At 37.2% G+C, this 21,781-nt stretch overlaps 1 protein-coding gene across 2 annotated transcripts in view; it reads right to left on the bottom strand.

Moving 5' to 3' along the window:
* The window catches only part of BMPR2 (bone morphogenetic protein receptor type 2), a 122,291-nt gene that overhangs the window by 44,868 nt on the left and 55,642 nt on the right, over positions 1-21,781 (bottom strand). For both annotated transcript variants that reach the window (XM_084524351.1, XM_084524350.1), the window contains 2 exons: positions 8,460-8,633; positions 7,089-7,268 (listed from right to left, as the gene is read on the bottom strand). In XM_084524351.1, the coding sequence (XP_084380477.1) occupies positions 7,089-7,268; positions 8,460-8,633 (354 nt within the window). The remainder of the gene's footprint in view (positions 1-7,088; positions 7,269-8,459; positions 8,634-21,781) is intronic.

The following is a 21,781-nucleotide window of genomic DNA, read 5'->3' as shown; positions in this document are numbered from 1 at the left end:
GATGGGGATATCAACAAACCCAATGTGAAAACAAATGTTCAGTTTGAAAAAGCACAGGGACGTTGACAAGTAGAACATTTGCAAAATGTAGATAGTGTTTTAATTTTACTGGATAACATCAACAGAGTACAGTATCTTGGTTAATTTAGTCAGTATAATTTGTTAGGCTGACACACCTTGGTAATGTACTCATTTCACTGTGTGTGCAGTGTCATCAGGCGACCTGAACAACAAACTGCTTGTCACTGATGTTTTCTTATGTTTTACATTCAAACTCCAAGGGTATAAACTATTACATCAGGTCTTTGCATCAAATGCCCCAGAACTAACTACTCCTAAATAAATTATAATAATATATAATTCCTTCTGATGTTTTCAGATTTACAGCATGCAGTCTTAAAACATTAGGGGTGGAGGGACTATTCATTAGAAGCTTACTATTAGTACCACATCAGAAAGCTCATCTATCTAGAAAGTCCCCAAAACAGCACACTATGTCTACCTCCCAGAGAACTCCCAGCCATTTCTCTTTTACCTGAGTTGTTCAAAAGCAGCGTATGATTTGTTTAGAATAATGTTTATTATCACATTGTATATGATAATACACAGCACCTGAACAAAATCATAAAAAGTATAGCATCCTTTCCTGTTCTGCTTTTTACCTTAAAATCACAGAATCACAGAATTTTCTAGGTTGGAAGAGACCTCAAGGTCATCGAGTCCAACCTCCAACCTAACGCTAACAGCCCTCCACTAAACCATAAGAAGTAAACTAAACTTTAAGAAGTAAATCAGTAAAGTAAAAACTAAAAAAGTAAAACAATCTTATCTACTACCTTTTTATTATTATTTACAGTCCAATTTTCCACTAATACATGTTGAAAGGGTCCCGTTCTCATAACCCTTATCTACTTTTGCCTTCATCTATAAGGCTTTCAAAACCAGGCTCCAAAATATATTATCACAACAGATATCTGCTCATTATGGCATTGGATTTATAATATAACGCTACGAAAGTCAGAAAATACTCAGCATGTCTAGGAAAAGGAAAAAAATATTTACAATATTTGTATTACCAAAAGGTATTTGCACATCTTTAATTTCTTCAAAGAAGCACATAAAACAGTAACTCTAAGCAGATAATTTCCAGCAGAGATCCCTCAAGAACTGCATGATACAACAATGATGAATCACCTATTTACAGATGCTAGTCAATTTTAAATGCAAATTTTCACTGTTATTGAAGAAGGCAAAACCACTGATTACGTTTCATAAAATGAATGCTTCCTTTCCCCATTCTAGACCTGAAACTTAAACTGCTATTTAGTACTAGAAACATGCAGGACATTTCAAAGATAACAATGATGCTGTTCATGTGATTATATCACATGATTAAGATAGAAGTTATGTGTACATCTACTTGAAGAGCTGAATTCTCTATGGACTCCAAAATATAAATAGTTTTAGCCCTCCAAAAAGTGTAGCTACAGTGCTAGCACTTCACTAACATATCTTTGCAATTTCAAGATAAAGAGGAGATTTTAAGCTCCAAAAGATTTTTTAAAAGAACTTCACAATGGCCCTCGTTCTTGAGTCTCCAGGTCATAACAAAGTACTAATTCAGGCTGGCACAGCTCTAAAGTTACCTTGTACAGCTCTACCTACTGCACTTCAAACAGCTGATTGATAAAGCAACAGGGAATGTAGCTCAAAAAAAAAAAAAAAAATCTCTCTCTGCTTTCCAATTATTTTTAATTTTATCACAGTTTCTACTGTTTTGGTGCATAGCAAAAGTTTTAAAACTTATTTCCAAATATTTCCAAAATGTTTCAATCTCAGTGTAAGTAAAACATGTCAATTCCATCTTCCTGATTAAATGTTTCTGTAATAGAAAAAATTTACAAGTACAGTTTTCTAAGTAGGCTTTGCCTTCATAGTCAGGCTCCAATTGCACATCAAAGGTTTAATTTTAAATTCAGTAAAGATGCAAGTTTAATCTCAAAAGACTATGATGTCTTAGAAGTTAAAACATTAACTGCTACTAACAACAATCTGTAAGAGATTCTGCTTTTGATATATCCATTTCTAATGAGGATCACTGAAGTTACTCAACAAGCATTACCAGTTACCTTGGGTGACTTGCCAAACCTTCCACTGACTCTTCAGAAACTAAGGATTTCACTTGAATTTCTACATAGTCTTCTATAAATATTACTAATTGGTATAATATTGTCTGCTTGCTCTCTGCAAAGCCTTTCACTTCTACTTCTTCTCCCCTACATAAACATTTAATACCATCACCTTTCTGTCTGTTGCAACAACACAAGAAATAATCTTAATTAGCCCATTTCCAAAACGTCACCAGTAACTCTACAGAGCAATGTGCACCCTGTATCAAACCCCCCTCCACAGTTAATTCATTTCCTGTAGCCTAATAAACAGGAAAAAATAAAAGACACAAGGATTTCATTTAAGCATGCATTAGATTTTAGACAAAAAACAAGAAAAGCAATCGAAGGTTCAAGTAAATACACTTACGTTAATAGCTAGCAAAAAATAAAAATAAAAAAAAAATCAATCATTATGTCAGTATTTCACAGAATGATTATCCAAAAACACACTTCTCATTTTTTCCCGTCCTCTATTAGCTGCTCTGCATATCAGCTCTTTTACCAGAACTACACATTTAGAAATCAACATTCACTTTCATCTTTTCTCCTTTACCAGCTCAGCATCTCCATTTTCTACAATTTTCCAGTAAATAACTTTGTCAGAGGCACAGTATTGTCCTCTTATACAAAATACTTAGCTGTCTAAGAGTAATTTATTTTTTTTAAGTGGTATTAACGCCCTTAATTACTGCTCTAATATTTCTTTTTCTACCACTTTCCCATGTCAATTTCCTAATGACATACAACATCTCAACTCTTCACTGTGAAAGATGTGCCTGATTTATTCCCTGTCATTCAAGGGTAGAAGTTTTAGACCTTGTGCAGATCATCGCTACTTCCATCTTTCAAAACAGAGGATCTACAACACTGCAAAGGTTTGTAATTTTCCCTTCCCTATGTATCTAAATCAATATAATAAAAAGTATCACACAAGTAGGGGAACACACTTATTTAGTGAATATTTTCTTAGATTAGCAAATCGGAATTGGAAGAACTGCACTAGCTAATAAACCTAGCTGATCAGGTGCAGCATTCACCAACCAGAACTCAGATGAAACAAAAGGCATTTCAATTACAAATTAATACTGAATGCTAGCCTCTGGAAAAAGCAGTTCGGGGTAAGAACTGAGACAGTAAGGTTAAGGCTTCCCAAATTTGCCTGACATGATCTAATTCAACTTCAGCGGGAGCAAAGTTGGGCCATGCGTCCACAGCAACGTGAGTCTAACTGCTACCTCTCAAAAGTAATAGCTGAATGAAACCCATCTATTACTACTTTAATTAACCTGACCCAGCCATGCACCTTAATAATTACTTCTTTTAAAATGGTAGCTTTCCTCTAAGTTTCCAAAGGATTCTGTGAGCATTCAAACCAAATACATATTTGTAGCAAGAAAGTTGGCAAAGGAAGGCTGAGATGATACACTGGAAAGATAAACCAGCCTATTGGTGGTTTAGAGTAAAGCAACTTCAACTTCTTTCACTGTGTGAGGCAAGCAGTTTGTCTGTAACTCAGTCTCAGCGTTCTTATTTAATATAGGTTTTTAGATCCTCCATTTGTTGCTATGAGGGGGAAAAAAAACTACCTCATTTCTACAATAGTATCTACCAGCAATGCTCAACTGTTGCTGCCAGGGATTTTTCCCACGTACCATGCAAATGCATTACTTATCATGCAGAAGTATATACTTAACACTCAGTTGCTGTAAGATTAATTTATTTGCAGTGCCAGGAATGCAGCCTTGAGGGAAAAAACCATAATTAAAAATGGCTTTGTTGCTTTGATCCTGATGTTACATTAACTTAAAATGTTTCATTACAACAATATATCTATGACCAATGAGGGAGAACATTTACCTCTTTAATTACTTAAATTCTATTTAAATGGCCATTATGAATGTATGTAGAATTAACGAATTTGCCTTCAAATTATCTCAGAATTTGGGAAGTATTTTGTAGGCACAAGGGACAGATATTTTTCAAAAGTATCAGAATGAATATTTGGCAAAACCAATAGAATAAATACACATCTCAGAGTATTTACAAACAAAGGGATAGTTGTCCCTTTTAAAGTGCGTTAAAGAGCATCTATCTACATGTACTGGCTGAATTTAAGACGGTGGGGTTCTTTGTCATTTCTTTGTGAGAACAGAGGATGGAAGAAAAATGAATTCTCAATTTTTGATTTTGCAAAGCACGAGAAAGTATTCCTACCCACCCTGACTGAGAAGTGCAAACTTAGGTTGAGGATGAGGATGTTCTTGAACTTCTGCATTTCAGTAGCCCTAAACAACACAGATAAAATCTTCAGATCTGATATAAACACCATTCTCCAATCATCCAGTACTTCAGGAAACTGCTACCTGAATCTTTGCATTTTTAATACCTCAGGACCGTGGGCTCTAAACAACATGCCATCCTACAGTATTTGCAAGATACTAGCCGGAGGGACTAGCAACCAACCAAGCAACCAACAACAACTCAAATCTTTCTGGATTATCCTTAAGATAGAAGAGAATAATATTATGACTACTCAGATGTATGACTGAATTACAAACTGCACATTAAGGAGGAGTAAGGATTAAATTTCAGGCTTCAAGAACCAGTTTGTCCTTGATCTTATTTTTCATTTTTATAAACGTTTTTCTACGAAATAGGATGGATTTCTTGTATTTGTGCCCTAACCAATGACAATCAGCCTAGATAAGTTATTCCATTCTACAAAGATATGGTTAATAGGTAAACATGTTTTGACATCCCAAAAGACAACAATGACATAAAAATTAAGTGTACTTTTTATGAGACGGCTTGATGTTTTTTATGAGAATGATTTTTTATAGGTAACATGTATGAAGATTTTAATTCAATTACTTCTAGTTTTCTTGAAACGTTGATATTCTAGCTACATCTTTCAATATTATTTCGATATTATTTCCTGTATGACTGTGCAAGAATTTTGTCCTTGGTGCTGAGGTGGCAAGACTAAATCTTACAGCACCAAAACAGGTTCTAGGAAAAGGTAAGAGGGCTCGAAAAAGGACGGTGTAAAACATGGTCCAATAAAGATGTGGGAGTTTATACATCACAACCTCCATCTTTGTTAACCCTTGCAGGTTTCTAGAACATCATCTACGTCCAAAATGGAGGAAGAAGCAGTAGAGCTTTACAAATAATATATCAGAATAGCAAATAAGGCCATCTTTGCTTGGCATGGCCAGTCTATCTCTAGCACAGCCAATGCAGACAGACAACTGTGCCACAAAGTAACCTACTTTGCTTATGCCTGAAGCCAAATTTGCATATTATGAAAATGGGAGGTGACAATACCACAAAACAATTTGAGTCAGTAAAAATGTATGCTGCAACAGTCAATTACAGCTGGGTGAATTAAGGACTGTCTTACATGTTTAATATCTTTGTCCCCCTCTCACTTTGCAAGTTAGGCTAGATATTTCAGTATTAAAATTTCCACTTTAAAATCATTTGAAGATCATCTCATGCAATAACCAAATTAATTCAGATTGCAGTTTCTACCCTTAGAGAAGCACAAGAACAAGTCATTTTGTAGGAACTTTGTCTCCCTGTCTCGGGGGGATAGAGAGGAAAAAGGAATTATGTTTACACCATCCTGTCTACATCCCCTGCACAGCAGTAACTCCTATCACATTTGGGGGGCCCAATTAGGGGACTATTACCAGAGTCAAGCGGTATCTGTTCTGCACTGCACAGTCCTGAGCTCAGACAAAGGTTCCAAACAGTGATTGCTCACTAGTTGTACAAATAGTATTATCAGCCAAAAGGTACCATACATCTCGCCTTTTCTCTTTACCCAATTATACCCTATACATTTTCCCAATAAAAGGTTGCTTTTTCTTTTTCCATTAACATGCCAAGCCCTCATTTTGCTCAAAATTGCTTACAAAGACCCCACCTTACAGCTACGTTTGAAAGCATTAATGCCATCACTATCTTAGAGTTTAAGTGAATTCAAAGAATTATCACTCCTAAATACAAACTACTCTTTTCACATTCTATATCTGTAAATAATATCCCATTAAAGACATCTTTATTTCACAAAACGCTCAATTGACAAAAAACTCTCAATACACAGAAACACTTGTACCTCCATTTACAATCCTGCCTCTATTCAATTCTTATTTAGAAAAGGCTGAAATTCAGATAGGCTAACAACTCTGCTTCTTAATTCTTGGAATGCAGCATCACAGAGTGTCTGCTAGTCATGATCTTGCTTCTGTAATTGGAGGTTAAGGGGAATGATACCTTGATTTGGATCCATTTGCTATGTTAATTTTATACTAAATAATTTAATAGATAATCTAATCTGGACAAAAACTACATTGCTATAACTAGTACTCTTTGAATGTTAAGCCAAAATTAATCTCTACCAGAGATATGCAAAGGAAAGAAGTCAGATTTCAAAGAACTGTAAGGCTGCTGAAGAGAACCTCAACAGCCTGATCACTTTAAGACCGGTTCTACTGCTCAAAGCTATCTATGAACCAAGACTGAATAGACAGACCAGACTTTTCAGACGTGCCATAATTTTAATGAATTTCCTGGCCTGTTTTTAACAGACATCAGAATCCTTCTGAATATCCTCACATGTTTCTGAAGTTAGGCATCCAAACACCCAAGCACACAAGATTAGAGACTATTTTGGAAAATATAAGCATTCAGCAATTGCCTATACAAAAACCTCTCTTGTAAGCACTTAACTCATTCTTTGCAGAGCACTGTGGCATATATAAATGTGTTAAAGTTCATGTGGAAAACCTCTGTTCTGTTTGCTATTTCTGTTGCATATGATTAGAAATGTCATAGATTTCACATTTTATAGTACACAGAAGAAGAATCTTTCTCCAAATGAAATGGCAGAGATTGAAATGTCTGACTTACTGAAAGGTGTTGTATCAGTAGGGTCAGGAGGTGGAAAGTTTTCCGTGAAGTTGACATTGCACAAGTCAGTGCTACAACAGCAGAAGCGATATGTTCCATTTTGAATCACAGAAGGTGTGGTCGTAACTATACACTCCTCAAAGTGACACTCTTGTGGGTCTCCTATGTGAGACCAGCAACCTGTAAAAAGAAGTAAATTAAATAATTGCTTTTGTTATGGAGGCATAATAGAAATCCGTACCATATAATATGCGATTAAATGTTATAGAGCAGGGTGAAAACACTTATCATAATTTGCTCAACTGACTTTACTAACACCTTTTAAAACCAGCAACTGGACAATTTGTTCCAGAATTTACCTCTGTGAATGAGATATAACATGGTGATGCAGGCCAGCACCAAAGCTGCCCAGCTGTCAACCTCAGTAAGACAAACCACCACCTGGCCCACAGTCTAGGCAAAACTGTGACTTAGTATTCCTTCTTGGAGCTAGAAAAAAAGATGCATCTGTAGTTTGGTACTTCTTGCAAAAATTCTAAAAATGGTGTCCTTCTCATTGTCAACATTACTAGAACTACAGAACTACATCTTATTTCTTGCTTAGTTCAGGCCCTTGGTTCCTGTATCAACTGTCCCTTCTCAAATGTGGTCAAAGGTGGTTAAATGTTTATGCACAAGTGCCTGGAAAGTTAAGAGGCAGTGTGGGAGAAGCAGTAAGTAATCAGTGCTGCTTTCAAGCAGATTACCAGATCAAACATGAAATAAGAGCTTTGAGATGAACTGCACATGTTGTAAACACCAGTTTTCATTCAGTTCATACCTTATACTACATTAACTTGTATCCAAGTAACCGAGCACAGAGTTTCTGAGAATTAATATCAAAGCACATCTCCAGCAACTGCGAGACACTTCACCTCTCCCTACCATCATGCTCACAGCAGAAAAATAATGAACTGACAGTTAGTACGTGACAGTTTTGTGCTAGAGCTGCAATTTACTTTGTAAACAAACACCTAATCAATTTGAAAGTACATTTTTACTTAATGAGACATTTATTTTTAAACTTACCATGACTCAATATGTATAATGAGGTATACTCAAGAAAGCTATCTTCCTCTGGACTTCTTACGTAATAAACGATTTTAGTTTTTTCCCCTTAACTGTACACTGGGCTCCTTAGTCTCTTTTATAAGTCGTTTGTTTCAACAAACTTGTTATTCATATTTAAGATTGCTAAATGGAAAGTTAAATTTGTACAATGAGCAAACAAAACACTCGGTTTTGCAACAGAGCATCCTCAGATCAGATCGCTATACCTGCAAAAAAAGTTAAGAGTAGCAAAAACTGCACTTATGATGAAATGTTACATACCTTGTTTTACAAGATTTATGTCTCCTTCTCTTGTTTTCTCCCAAAGTCCATAGCAGGTACTACCTTTCATGCACAAAATTGTGCCATTCTCCTGGGAGATTCGGCTCTCGCTGATTCCATGGTCCTGCTGATATGGGTCCTTAAATGCACACAGCCGCTCCTCGCTCTGTGCAGCTTAAGACAAAGAAAGAAAAATATTTTTTGTCACTGATTTCATTCATGAAACTTTAACTTTACAGTATGATTATGGTCTTCTGGAAACCTATAACCATCTTGATCTGTAAGTGCCCATTCTTTAAAATGTACTTCAATGGTCAGAAACAAAAATGAGGTCCACCTATCTTGAAGTTATTTCATGAAGACCAAAAACAGCAGACATTTTAAAATGAATGCATAAATGCTTTAAGTCCACATGTACAGAACAAAAATTTCATTGCATAGCCTGCATCGTTTGTCCTCAAGTGTAAGTTACACAACTGTTAGTTGGTTTCTTCAGCAACCACATGCGTTACTTAATTGTTTCCAGATCCTCAACCAATACGATCTTTTTCAGAATGCCACCCAATCCAGTGTGCCTCCCTCATTCAGTTCCCCCACCCCACCACTCTTTCTTTTGATCTCTCTCTTTTTTCCTACTTTTTATCCATCCGTTGCACTGACATTACTACTTTTCCCTCAGCAACTTAATATTTTTGGCTATTTCACAGATCATTAATGACCACCAACAGAAAATACTAACAGCTGAGTAAAACCCATACGACTCCGATCATCAGATCTGCAGAACACTGACTGTAAACAGGAGCAATGCTGTGCATAAAATCTCCCTGTGGAATGTCCAGCAGGGACATTCTATGTATGTAAAAAGCACAAAAATAAATATACATGATCACTTGAAAAAATATTTGATTTTTTTAATTACAAAAAAAAAATCAAGACATACTGATTTTAACAAGAATATTTGATCAATAAAACCTTAAAAATGGAATAACTTAAGAACTCATATGTTTTACCCATACAATTACTGCTTTTTCACTTATGTCACCTCCATTAAAGGACTCAACCTTGCTGATATGCCTCTATCTTTTCCTTAGGAAAAGACGGGTAAACTTCGAAATTCCTTAAAAAGGCATCAAGCTCCAAGATAAATCTTACATTTGTAGTAAATATGTTCTTTAAAGTATTTTCATTCTTTACTTAAATATGATTTTATAAAATGCATGGCAAGGTAGATGTGGAACTACAGCACAAAAAAATTATTCAGTAGTACAGCTCAGAAAAGACCCAGTCTCAGTAAATACTTGTACTATGCATCTCAAGTAGATTTCATCCCATTCTTTAACTCATGTGAAAGCACAGTCAGCAGAGAGATGCAAGGTTTAGTAGATGACAAGTAATCTTTTGAGAAAACCAATTTTGAACTTAAAATAAACTTGTAGAATATGATTGTCAATTATAAAGGTACTGGATACGTACAAAATAATTAAATTCTCAGTGAATAATTATTTTGTCATTCTACAGCACACTTGCTGCAAAAATACTGTTTAATCGTATTATTGGCACAGATCATTTTGTAATAGACAAAATAAGATATCTAGACTCGGATGTGTGTCTCTTTTCTAAGGCTTTTACTACTCATTAAAGAGTCAAAACTCAATATTCTCTTATCCAGAGACAACTATATATAACTGCACCATGCAGAAAAACAGTTTGACAGCGACTCCCAGCTTATTTTGCGGCAGCAGTAATTAAAATAGCACAACTTAGTGTATTTTTAATGGTCTGGTAGGGCATGTATGATCAGTTGAGCTGCATGTCAGTTCAGTAGTGGTAAATCCTCAGAGGAGGGGACAGGAACTTCTTAAGCTCCTGTAATTCAATCACTTGCAGTTCCACATACTCCAGTAACCTAGACAGTAGTCCATGTTACTCACCCGCCTCTCTGTATACTGACTGGCATACAATTTATCTTTTACATCTGTAACTTGAGTTTAGAGGTGATAAATACACTCATTACAAAGCAGTGGCTTATGTTCAGAAACTCAATTGCCTAAATTTCGTATCTAACATTTTCTTTCTAAATGAGTAAGCTGAGTTACTGAGGACAAAAAGGTCATATATTAAGAGCCAACATGTGCTGCCTCAAGCAGTCCTTGCCAGTCGCACGCAGTAGTTTTATTCTCAGGAACAGCTGAGTATGCCAGGCGTGAAGCATCTGTCCTACATTCCCTGCTCTATGACATGGGACTGGCCAAGAAACAATGTATGAAAGGATAGTACTCAACTACTGCAAGAGAACTGGAGCTGACTCACTTTTTGAAAATTGAGAGAAAAAAAAAAATCACTGAAATACAATTTTCAAGAGGGAACAGGACAGAATTATAACTTCTTGTGAAACATGATGCATCTGCTCCAAGGGACACTACGAAGGTTTTATAATCAATTGCGTGCGATAGCTGAATGGGACTAAGGTCATCTGAGATGTTGCTTGTTTACAGAATGCTCAAGTTGTTGCAAGATAAGCTCTTTAATGATTTGCCTGTGAAAAAATAAATTTAAAAGAACAGAACTTATAAAGCAGCCAAATAGATCTGGTTTCATTGTCAAAACCTGTTTAGTGCTTTTTTTGTTTTGTTTTGTTGCATTTTTTTCCCCAAACAACAACATAAACCACAATGCTAGAAGAAGTCCACTTCCATAATACTTCAATAGGTATAAAAAAATAAACAATGCTTCTAACCTCTAAACTAATAGGGGGAAAAAAAGAAAAAAGATTTTGCTTTCTACTTACACACACACACACATATATAAAGTAAGATATACAGGTACATGTATCATGCTTGTGCTCCAGAGTCACAGACCACTCTAACTGTCTACTTTCAGACTCTTCACCTTTCTATGTATCTATTAGGATTAAGGTTGAAAGGCAAGAACATGCCAAAGCTACTTTGAAAACTACAAGTTGTTAACCACTGTGCTCGATGCTACCCAACCATACACTAGATAAAGAATCATTGCTACCAAAAGCTCTTCTCATTTAAGAAAACACTGCCCCATACCAACACTTGCAGAGGTGAGGAAGATGCAAGCATGGGAAAACACCAGTGCTAGTGAATGAGTGCTTGCCTTCATCAGTTTCCTAGCATACTAATAAAAATGCAAGTTGATTTGCCACAATTTAGCATCAGATGATCTCAGTGGGAAACTTTTCCAACAAAAATAAAGGTTACACACCCAACAAATAGAGTTTTCATGCTGATCCCTGCACATTCCTGCTTCCATTATAACTGAGAGTACTAAAGCCCCTACGGGAGCAGTACCCACTGCAATACTCTGCTGACCCCTGCCCTTATTCTGATGGCTTAGAACATTTGGAGGATCAAGATTTTTTGTTTTTTTTTTCCTATGGTCTCTGTACGTTCACTGTTGATGCTCTAATGCCAAAGAAAATTGAGTAGGACATTCAGATCTCCAGAAACTATCCTGAAGAACCACAGAATAGATGAGCTGCTTCAGTTTCCTTACATGGTTTTGCACGTTCCTGCTCAGGGAATTTGGCAATAAGGTTTTGCTCTTCCAGTCAGCGGAACCTGACAGCTCTAAAAACTTTTAGTATAAGAACACTTCTAAGTTAGGCCCTGGAAGCAGCTGCCAGCTTAGATGAGTATGCCTTAAAGCTTTCCCCAAAAGAAATAGAGATACTGCTGTAAAAACAAAACAAAACAAAACAAAAACAAACAAACAAAAAAACCCACACACAGAGGTGCCAGAGTGCCTGTTCTAAACTTTACATGCAGCGAGCTGACAGAACGATATTCCTCAGCTGGGTTCCCTGCTGGTTTTTGTCTCCAAGGCAGGGAAATGGTGGCATAGAACTAGAACTACTGGATTCTCCTGTCTTCAGTTCCAACAGATACAAACCCAAGAAAATACCTCAGTGCTAAAATCTTCAGTGAACAGCAAGAGCAATTAAAATAAATAAGCTGTTTAGCATCTGAAGGCTCTGGCTCTTGAACTGATCTGTTTTATATAGCCAGGTCATTTGCAATCTATGCCAGAAAAATTAAAGGCAAAGCGCCTGTGGACAGACACGCTCGGCATGTTTTAAGAACCCACGAGCAGCTCACAGGGCAGTGCTCCTTTGCCTCCAGATTTCTCAGACACACAAGATGCACCAGCACTGCATCTTCAAATGAGCAAAATGCAGAGGCCATGCAGAGGTCAAGCTGTACAGTATATCTGCCCAGGCAAGAAATGCCCCTGTATTGTACTCTGCGAACAAACCCAACGCCTAGCACCAAGCGAAGCATCGGCACAGGTTGCCAAGGCCATCTGTTGCGCTGCTGAAGCCATCCTCCCGGCCCCTGCTCTTGCTACGAGATTCCATGGTGGATCAATGCTTGTACAGCCCTGTTCAAGCTCTCCATCTCATTACTCCTACACAAGTTAATCACAAAAATAAGTGCACTAAAATCATTAATCTGGACTGCAGCTGCTCTGTAAATGTGCAAGTCTGTAACAGCTTTTATCGTTAGGACTAAAACACAGCAAACAGAAAAAAATGCCAAAGGTGTATGTATATACACCCAAAGATTATAAATCTATTGAATCAAATGAACACTTTTTTTTTTTCCTCGGAGAGTTCACTCTACTTACACACAGCTATCTGATTAAATCAGCATGCAGTGAAGAAGTTCTAATTTCCATACTTTTAAAGTTACAAAGAAAAGGAACAATTCACATGAAAGGTTACCTCCAAAACTGGAGAACACCTACTTAATTTTCTTCCACAATATACTACAAGGAAACTTTTGGCATTTTTATCATCACTACAAAAAGGTTGAATTCATAGTAAAATATACTTATTTGTCATATAGAACTCATTACATATTCAGGTATTTTCTAATTTATTTTTCATGATAGATGCAGGGAGATTTTCAAACAAACAAATGGAAACAAGTGCTTATATGTCATCAACTACTGGAAAATTTGCCACCACGGACAAGTGGAAATAGATGGGGCTGATATTGTAAGGGACAAAAAAGTAGAACTTGAACAACGACTAGTAAAGGATTTATTATGAAACACATTTTCCATTCCCCTTGAACTCGTAGAGCAGACAAACTGTGACAAAATGATTTAATAAAAATAATGAAATTAACTCAAACTCCAGTTCTTTCATCCAGCAGGGATTTCCAACAAAAACAAGAATGGGAGGCACCATTCCCAAAAGCGCTTCTTAGAGGGGTGAAGGGGGGAGCATGCAAGCAGGGCAAGCTCTTCACTTCTTTATCCAAGGAAACAAATAAATAAACAAAGAGTTTAGAAATTGCTTCTCTCCAGCCCACTTTGCACCTCTATTTTATACAAAAATGAAATGTATAGACCAATTTCAAAGCTATCCTTAACACACAAGCAGTATTACAATTAAATATGGGTAAGTAAGTAATCTAAGAAACACATCCACCCTGCTTTCCCACATTTGGCTACTGTTATGGTTGCACCTGATCATCACACACACATTCACACACTTAACGGACTCCATTTTCAGTATACAATGAAATCTTACTGTCATATTCCACGTTGAGAATGGAGAAACAGAGTTAAATTACTTTTCTGAAATCCTGAAGGAACTGGGAATTAATCAGTTTCACTTGTTCATCTCCCAACATGTTTTGCAGAGGGAGAAGATATTTCTGGACAGCAAAGATTTAAAAAAATATATAAAAATAAGTTACAAGACAGAAATCTCATGTGCTACAAATATAATTCATGTACACTAGGATGAATTTAAATAAACAAATATGCTTCTATTGTTTTTAATATACTAGTATACTCAGTCTTCTGCAATTATTTTGTGTTATTGGAAAACATAATTACTGAAAACAACTACAACAGAAACACCAAAAGTTACAGGAATCCAACTGCAAATCCTTAAAACATGAGTCATGTTTTCATTAATAGCATAGGAAGTTGGTTCCATTAGTACTTAATCAACATTTCCTGTCCTTACATCTATTCAATGCTGTATATGGAACTTGCATCAAGTGCAAAGGGAGGGGGAAAGGAAGGAAATGCTACAGAGAATTATTCTACTCCCTGTTCTAATTGTCGGGATAAAAATCAAATTTGCGGCTTCACGATTAGTGCCAGGCAATACATTTTGTGATGTAGAAATCATGAATAAAAGAATCTGAGCTAGCCATCAAAAGACAGATTTGCATGTAACCTTAGGGAACAGACTTGCTGGCATCACAGATCTATGGATACTGCTTTGGTAATTATATCCAACTACCTTCATGACCACATAGGTGAAGACATAAAAAATAAAAAATTTCGAAGGTAAAGGTTTCTGCACATTTGCTTGCTTATAATAGGATTTCTTTAAATACAAGCCATTATACATTCAACTAGGAACTTCACTAGGCTGCAACAGACTTCTTAAAATAAGTTTTTTCTATAACTTGTCCTTTGAATTAGTGAGATATTAATCAGAAGGACCAAAGACACAAAACCTGTTTTCTTTTGATCCTGTCAGCTCTCTGTGAAATTTTTGTATTCAATCCGGGAAAACATCATTGCCCTAGAGGCAGGGCTACGAGATAGCATGTGTCTTCATGATACACGCTAATAAAAGGAAGGTGATTAAAATACCACCTCAGAGTATATCAGGAGGCTCCTCTCAGTATATCTTTTCAGCTACTGTCAGTTGCTTTTTGACGTGATATGGATAAAAAAAAAAAAAAAACACCTTGAAATCATCACCTAGCAAGCACTTCACTGCTGGTTTTCATCTTTCTCTCCTTAGGGGCTTTAACTACAAATATATCTAAATGTGTATACACTTACATAAAAATGTCACATGCAGACTTCTTTTTTGAAGTTAGTCATTCTTCTACAGACAGACCACCCTTAATACTAACGTATCAGGAGGAAAAAAGCTAAGATGCTGATGATCTTCCATATATTTACAATATTTACACTTTAAGTACTCTGTGTTTTGCAGCACATTTACCAAACACGCAGCAGAGGTCTAGACTGATTGGTTGGGAAGAGAAATAAATTGTCTGTTTAAGGACTGGGCATGTAAGTGTGAAGGTCTAAAACTATAAGAAATGGGCTGGGGGCTTCTCGAGCAAGACATTATGAGCAGCACCACACTGATTAATATTTGAAAGAGAAGAAATAAGAAAGAATGGGAACTTGCAAGGAGAAAATACAAAAGGAACTTCCAGGAGGGAAGAGCAGGAAAGTAAAGAAAAATACTTCAGCAAGTTGCATCTGCAATTAAAAGCTTTATTCTCCTTCTAAAAATGAGAGGAAATAGAATATTGTGATCATCAGAAGTCCCCCAATGTTTTACAGGGCATAGTATGTACCTCAACATACACCACAAAATGTATTTTGACAATAAAACCCAGACAGTTTATACTCAATGTTAAAATCTGGAATAATCTGTTCACAATATTTCATGTCCTTAGTCTTCACTGACAAAAATAATTTGGGTTTTCTCTGCTTTTGCTGTATAACATAGCAGTTTCAAGTGCTGGCAATTACACAAATTCAGGCGTTGATTGAGAACTAGTGCCAAAACTAAAATGATTGCTAGTACTGATATCCATTTCAAAGTGATTAAGTGACTGAGCATGCAGATGACTAAATAATTTATGTTCATTACAAGACCCTTTTCCATTAAAATAACTTGACACTAGAAAATTCAAGTACCCTTTTTTCCTGTACATGGATATACTTTAGGCTTTCATTTTCCTCATTCCAATCTTTAAGGAACCAAGTAACTTCAAGATCTTTTTCTCTTTATACCCTTTCTAGCACAGTGCTTTCTGCTGATAAACACTATCAGCAACAACAGAGACAACGTTTTCCTGTTGTATTCTTAAAAGCCACTTGGGCATATTGGTGTTTTGACTGCATTCTGATGTACCATTGGTTTGCTGGCTTCAGGTAACTGAAAAAGATAAAAACAGAACCAGAACATTTGGCAAGCTGCCTTGCACCTTGCATGTTATATATGAGGTTCACACCTCATCTCCCACCCAGGCACCACCAGTTTTCACGACTGCAGTACATGGCCCACAGCCTCCTCTTGGCCTCACCTGGGGTGTGCTGACCCAAGGGATACCCAAGGAAAGGAGCCTAGCTGCCAACAGGCCAGCATGCACTGCCTTGTAGCCTGCTGCTACTGTCTGCTTCTTCCCAGACCCATCCACCACATTTGGGGGTTTAATGAATTAGAATTAATGTCAATAGAGTGGTATGGATTAGCCAAGAAAGTAAATTGTCAATTCAAATTCTTTAATGAAGGCCTTGATCTCTCTTCCCCAAATTAACTCTCCAAGGAAGCGTTACCTTAGAAGAATCCAGCTTAAGTGAGAGGATCTATGAGGGAGAGTAGCAGGACAGCAGAGATTTATTGCTAGCAGCTGACAGATTATTTAGTCCACACACGTTGGCAGATTTTATACAGAAGAGAGCTGAGTTTACTGCACATAAGCTGTTTCAGTGCCTTATGCCCACAACCTTCAAAATGTTTCAGATGACCATCAGACCACCTGGCTGTGCAAACCTCATCCGAAACAGGCACTGCCACAAAAATCAAAATTTTTATCCACCTATCATGAGCACAGGATACAGTAATTATACCACCCTCGTGACAGCTGCAAGAAAGCTAATGATACCTGTGTTTTGGCATAAAAACTGCAGGGACAAAATTAATACATTTCAAGCAAGTTTGAAGCAGCAGAGTTAATCCTGGTTCATGTTTTACATCAAGAGGCTGAGGCATTTTTCATCCAGCGTGAGAAAAGATCAAGCTAAATCTATAATGAAGACGTATCTCATTGACTCAGCCAGGGTCAGAGAAGGACACACTACAAATTTAAAAACAAGTGTCCTGAAGTCTGAATGACAACCCTAACAATTTGACCTTCTATCATCTCTATTTCAGCCACTGATCTTACCTACCCCCTTTACAAAACTTCCTTCAGAATGTATACGTCTAAGCAAGAAAAAGAATCTACATTCTTAAATAATTCAGTAACTGAAGATTCTGTTTAGAGCTGTGCTCAGCTGGTAAACACTAAGGACATTTGTTTTTACTGTATAAGTCTGTCTAGTTCAACAGGTTCCTTCCTTCCATCTTCTTCTCCCATGCTAAATTACCATTGATTTTTAACAAGACAATTAAAAGGAAGTGTGTGTAACAAACAGGTAGTAGAGGAATGTTATCAATCTGGCCAACATTAAGTTCTTAAATAATCAACTGCTAGCAGTGAAAAACCCACTCTGGAATGTTAAAAGAGATAACATTATCTTAGTTCAATGATGACACAGGACTGATGACATTTAATCACACAGCTTTTCACTTAAACAGTTAAAGGCTTTACACCAAGAGATCATGGCAGTTTCTTTGCTGTTATTTTTACTATTAAAAAAAAATAAGTCATAGTACTTTAACATACACTTTGAATGCTTCAAGATACTCATCATGGGTACAACTTTGGCTGCCAAAATATAAGAAAAACAAGAACTATTAGAGAGTGTACAAAGGAAGACTAGGAAGCAGGTGAAGGGTCTGGTGGGGAGGATATGTGAGGAGTGGCTGAGGTCCCTCAGTTTGTACAGCCCCAAGCAGAGCAGGCCGAGGGGAGGCCTCATGGCGGCCTGCAGCTCCCTCACGAGGGGAGCGGAGGGGCAGGCGCTGAGCTCTGCTCTCTGGGGACAGCGACAGGACCCGAGGGGACGGCATGGAGCTGGGACAGGGGAGGGTCAGGCTGGGGGTTAGGGAAAGGTTCTGCACCCAGAGGGTGGTCTGCTTTTCCGGTGGTTCTGTGTGGAGCCAGGAGTTGGACTCAATGATCCTTGTGGGTCCCTTCCAACTCAGGATACTCTGCAATTCTATGATCATCTCACTTCAACTCATAGCCGATTCCAAAACACTTCACATTCCATACTGAACCAGATTCAGTCAGCGTGTTCTATGTGGCAATGCAAGGGTCCAAGCCTACTCAAAGGGTATTCTGAAGAGTTGTCAATATTGAAAAGCAGAAGTAAATTAACCTAAAATTTATATGATTAAATCTTTAAATACTGTAGAAGTGTCAAATAATAGAACAAGTTTAACACTCAATCAAGGGGAGATCTAAACTAAATCTAAACTAAATATATTAGTGGAGGACAACACAAAAGTATTTCCCCTGAAGTCCTAATGCTTGTTTTATGCAACAATCTTAAAGATTCCACAGTATCACCGAGTTTGAAGAAACAGATTTTCTGTGGAGGTTCATGTGGCATAAAGCACGGCTGTGGCTTCAGACCATATTGTCCAGTTTGCACAGTCTTTAGATCTCTCATCATCTTGTCTACAGATGAAACAATCGCTTATTTTATGAGCGGACAGGAATCCCAGTCTTTGCACGTATGTGAATCAGCTCAGAAAGAATCTACTCAGAGACTCATGATGCTGGGCAAAAGAAAATGATACAATTTCAACAAAAAGGATTTTATAAGCCAGTTTTAATACATAGTTTTCTCTGTAAGTATTACTACAACTCAAGCTCAAGGACTTTTAAGCCTAGATTTTGGGGAAAAATGGGGAAGGAAATAGCTGGCTTTCACTGACTCTGTGGGATTTTGGATATCCAACTCCTCCAGGCCTCCTGGAAAAATACCAACCTATGTTTAATCTTCTGAAAGCACGAAACAGTGTTACAGGATTTAAACAAACCTATCTCTTTTTTCATAATATTCACTTTCCAAATGACTGCTTGCATTCAGATAAAAATAAGTACATTAATGTTATTGTTTAGCAATTATGCCAAAACAGAAAATCTTCAAAGCCTTAGTCACACAATTTTGTCCACTGGCCCATGTCTATTCACAAAGCTGAAAGAGGCGGAATTCTTTATCTTTGCCCTACACTGGAGTTCAGGGATTTTTTCTGGGTATGAACGTCTGGCTTCTGTTTATCTGGGCTGTCAAAGTGAAGTATCTGCATGGAATAACACAGGAAACTCTGCAGCAAAAGAAACAGTAAGGCTAAGTAATAATGAGGTATTTCTCCCCCAAAGTCAAACGTAACAAACTTTCCAGAACAAAACCCATTATTTCAGAGTCTGTGTCATGCTCCATTGAAAGCAAGTCTGTTACTGGGTATTGCCCTCTGCCACCTAACAATACTTGCTTTTCTAGAAAGCCCGGATGCCTTTTCCTCTGGGTATACTGCTAAAAGATTTTCTTGAATATTTTTCAGTATCTTCAATTTGAAACAAAACAAAACAAACAAACAAAACAGTATCCATGCAGCCAGTCCATCACAGTATGTTACAGAAGCTCTTCCTATAAATTTTTTTAGGAAGCTTTGACTACTGGTTATATGCTGAAACACTTGAAAATGGGGAAATTTCTGTGATCTGAAGGTACAAGAAAATTAATATCCAAGACTGTAATCACATTTTGCCCTCAGTAACACATATCATATTATCTTTTGACTGACTACAGCAATGTAGTCTATTTCAACCCAAAATCTTAGATCCAAAGACAAATGACAAGAGGAGTAGAATGCAGAAACAAGCTTCAACACCACCATGCTTTCCATGTGTGTTGAGCCTCTCACTTCCTTGAAATTCCTCAAAAAATACTTGTGCAAGTTCAAAACCACCTTAAGCCTTTATCTTCAAGGCACTGGATGGCATGCCACAAAATATCCCACAAATTATCAACTACCCCTTGGCATCTGAAATTTATCCAAGACAAGGTGAAAGTTGATTTACACAGAGGACAAAGTGTTATCAAAGACCAAGAGACTGTGGGGTACTGCAGGAACTCGGACCTGCTTCTAACACTGCTACGCCACATTCCTTACCTAACAGGAGGCATGGGCAGAACTGTGAGCTATAAATACTTACAGGTGTTTGAAATGGGCAAAATCAGAAAATACTGAATTATGCTTTTGCTAAACTTCAGTTATCAGCCTATTGAGCAGAGGCACTGTTCATATATTGCCTGATCTTACAGTATTTTAATTTGTTACAAGTTTATGGCCACAGTACTGAACTATATAAAATCAATTCATGCATTTTGTTTGTGCATTCATTGTTTCATATTTAAAATCCCTGTTGTATCAATAATAACTACATGAGCTAAGAGGATGTTAGAAGCCAACTTTTCAAAGTTTGTACAATCAGAGACGTCAGTGTCTCATCAAAACAAGCTGTTCATTAACTTCTGTTTTCTAAACCTACATAGTTAAAAAGGGAGTGATTAGTAGACGAAGACGAGCCTGGCCTACTGAACACACTCTTGTTTCAAGGATTTCCTGTCTGTGGAACTGAAGTACAGCGGATCACACCAAAGAAGCAAACTGCATGGGATAAGTAGTGTCTACAAAACAGGTAGAAGTTTTATTCCATTTGAAGGACATTTTTTTTTAATGGATTCTAAGATCCTCAGGTTGAACTGATGGCCTGACACCTGTCACAGCCATACCCTGTATGAGGATTCCCATGCTAATGACATGAAACATGGAAGAGGGCACTCCCAAAATATGGACACCCAAATAAAAGGCTGTAATCAACTTGCCTTGCATTTTGCATTACACACCTGTGGATGATGACTCCAATTATGCACAAAAGGTCATCTTAACTCCTCACCCCACACGCAACGTAGGTAGTACTACAGGTTAAGACATCCCACAAGACTCCTTCATCCCCCAAGACAAGTAGCATATGCAGAAAACATCAGGCTCTTTGTGTCATTAGCGAGTCTAAGCCACGCATTCCAGGTGGTGAGCGCAGAGCTGACAGCAGGCTCTCCCTGCATGGGCTGCCCCACACACCGCCTAGCTCCCTACAACAAGTACAGGTAATGATAAGCACTTCAGCCCACAATCTTTAGAGTTCACTCCTTTTCTGAATCAGACATGGTCCAAGGGCAGAAAATGAGAACAAATAGCATTTTGACATTTCGGACTAAGGAAGCAAACAAAGACAAACCTTGTCTAACAAAAGTGGGGGGTGGAGGAGTAAAGGCTTCACAATGGCAGAATTTACCAATAAGGAGTTTTGCTCTAAACTTCCACATTTTCTAAAGACCTGTATTTCAAAAGTACAAAGTAGTATATAGGGACACTGAACAAATATTAGTTATTTCGGTTTAGGGGTCTCTAGAAAGAAAACTATGATCAAGAACTATCTCAGGCACTACAGAGAGTGTTAATAGTTTATGAATTGAGTAATGTCAAGTTTTCCTATTTAATTTGAACTAGAAACATTAGAAAGCAACGTAACTTGCAGTAAACATTTAAATAG

Source organism: Aythya ferina, assembly GCF_964211825.1.
Source record: "Aythya ferina genome assembly, chromosome: 6".
In the NCBI taxonomy this organism is placed as follows: Eukaryota; Metazoa; Chordata; class Aves; order Anseriformes; family Anatidae; genus Aythya; species Aythya ferina.
Note: the sequence above shows the minus strand (reverse complement) of the source record. Positions and strands in the feature narration are given on the sequence as shown.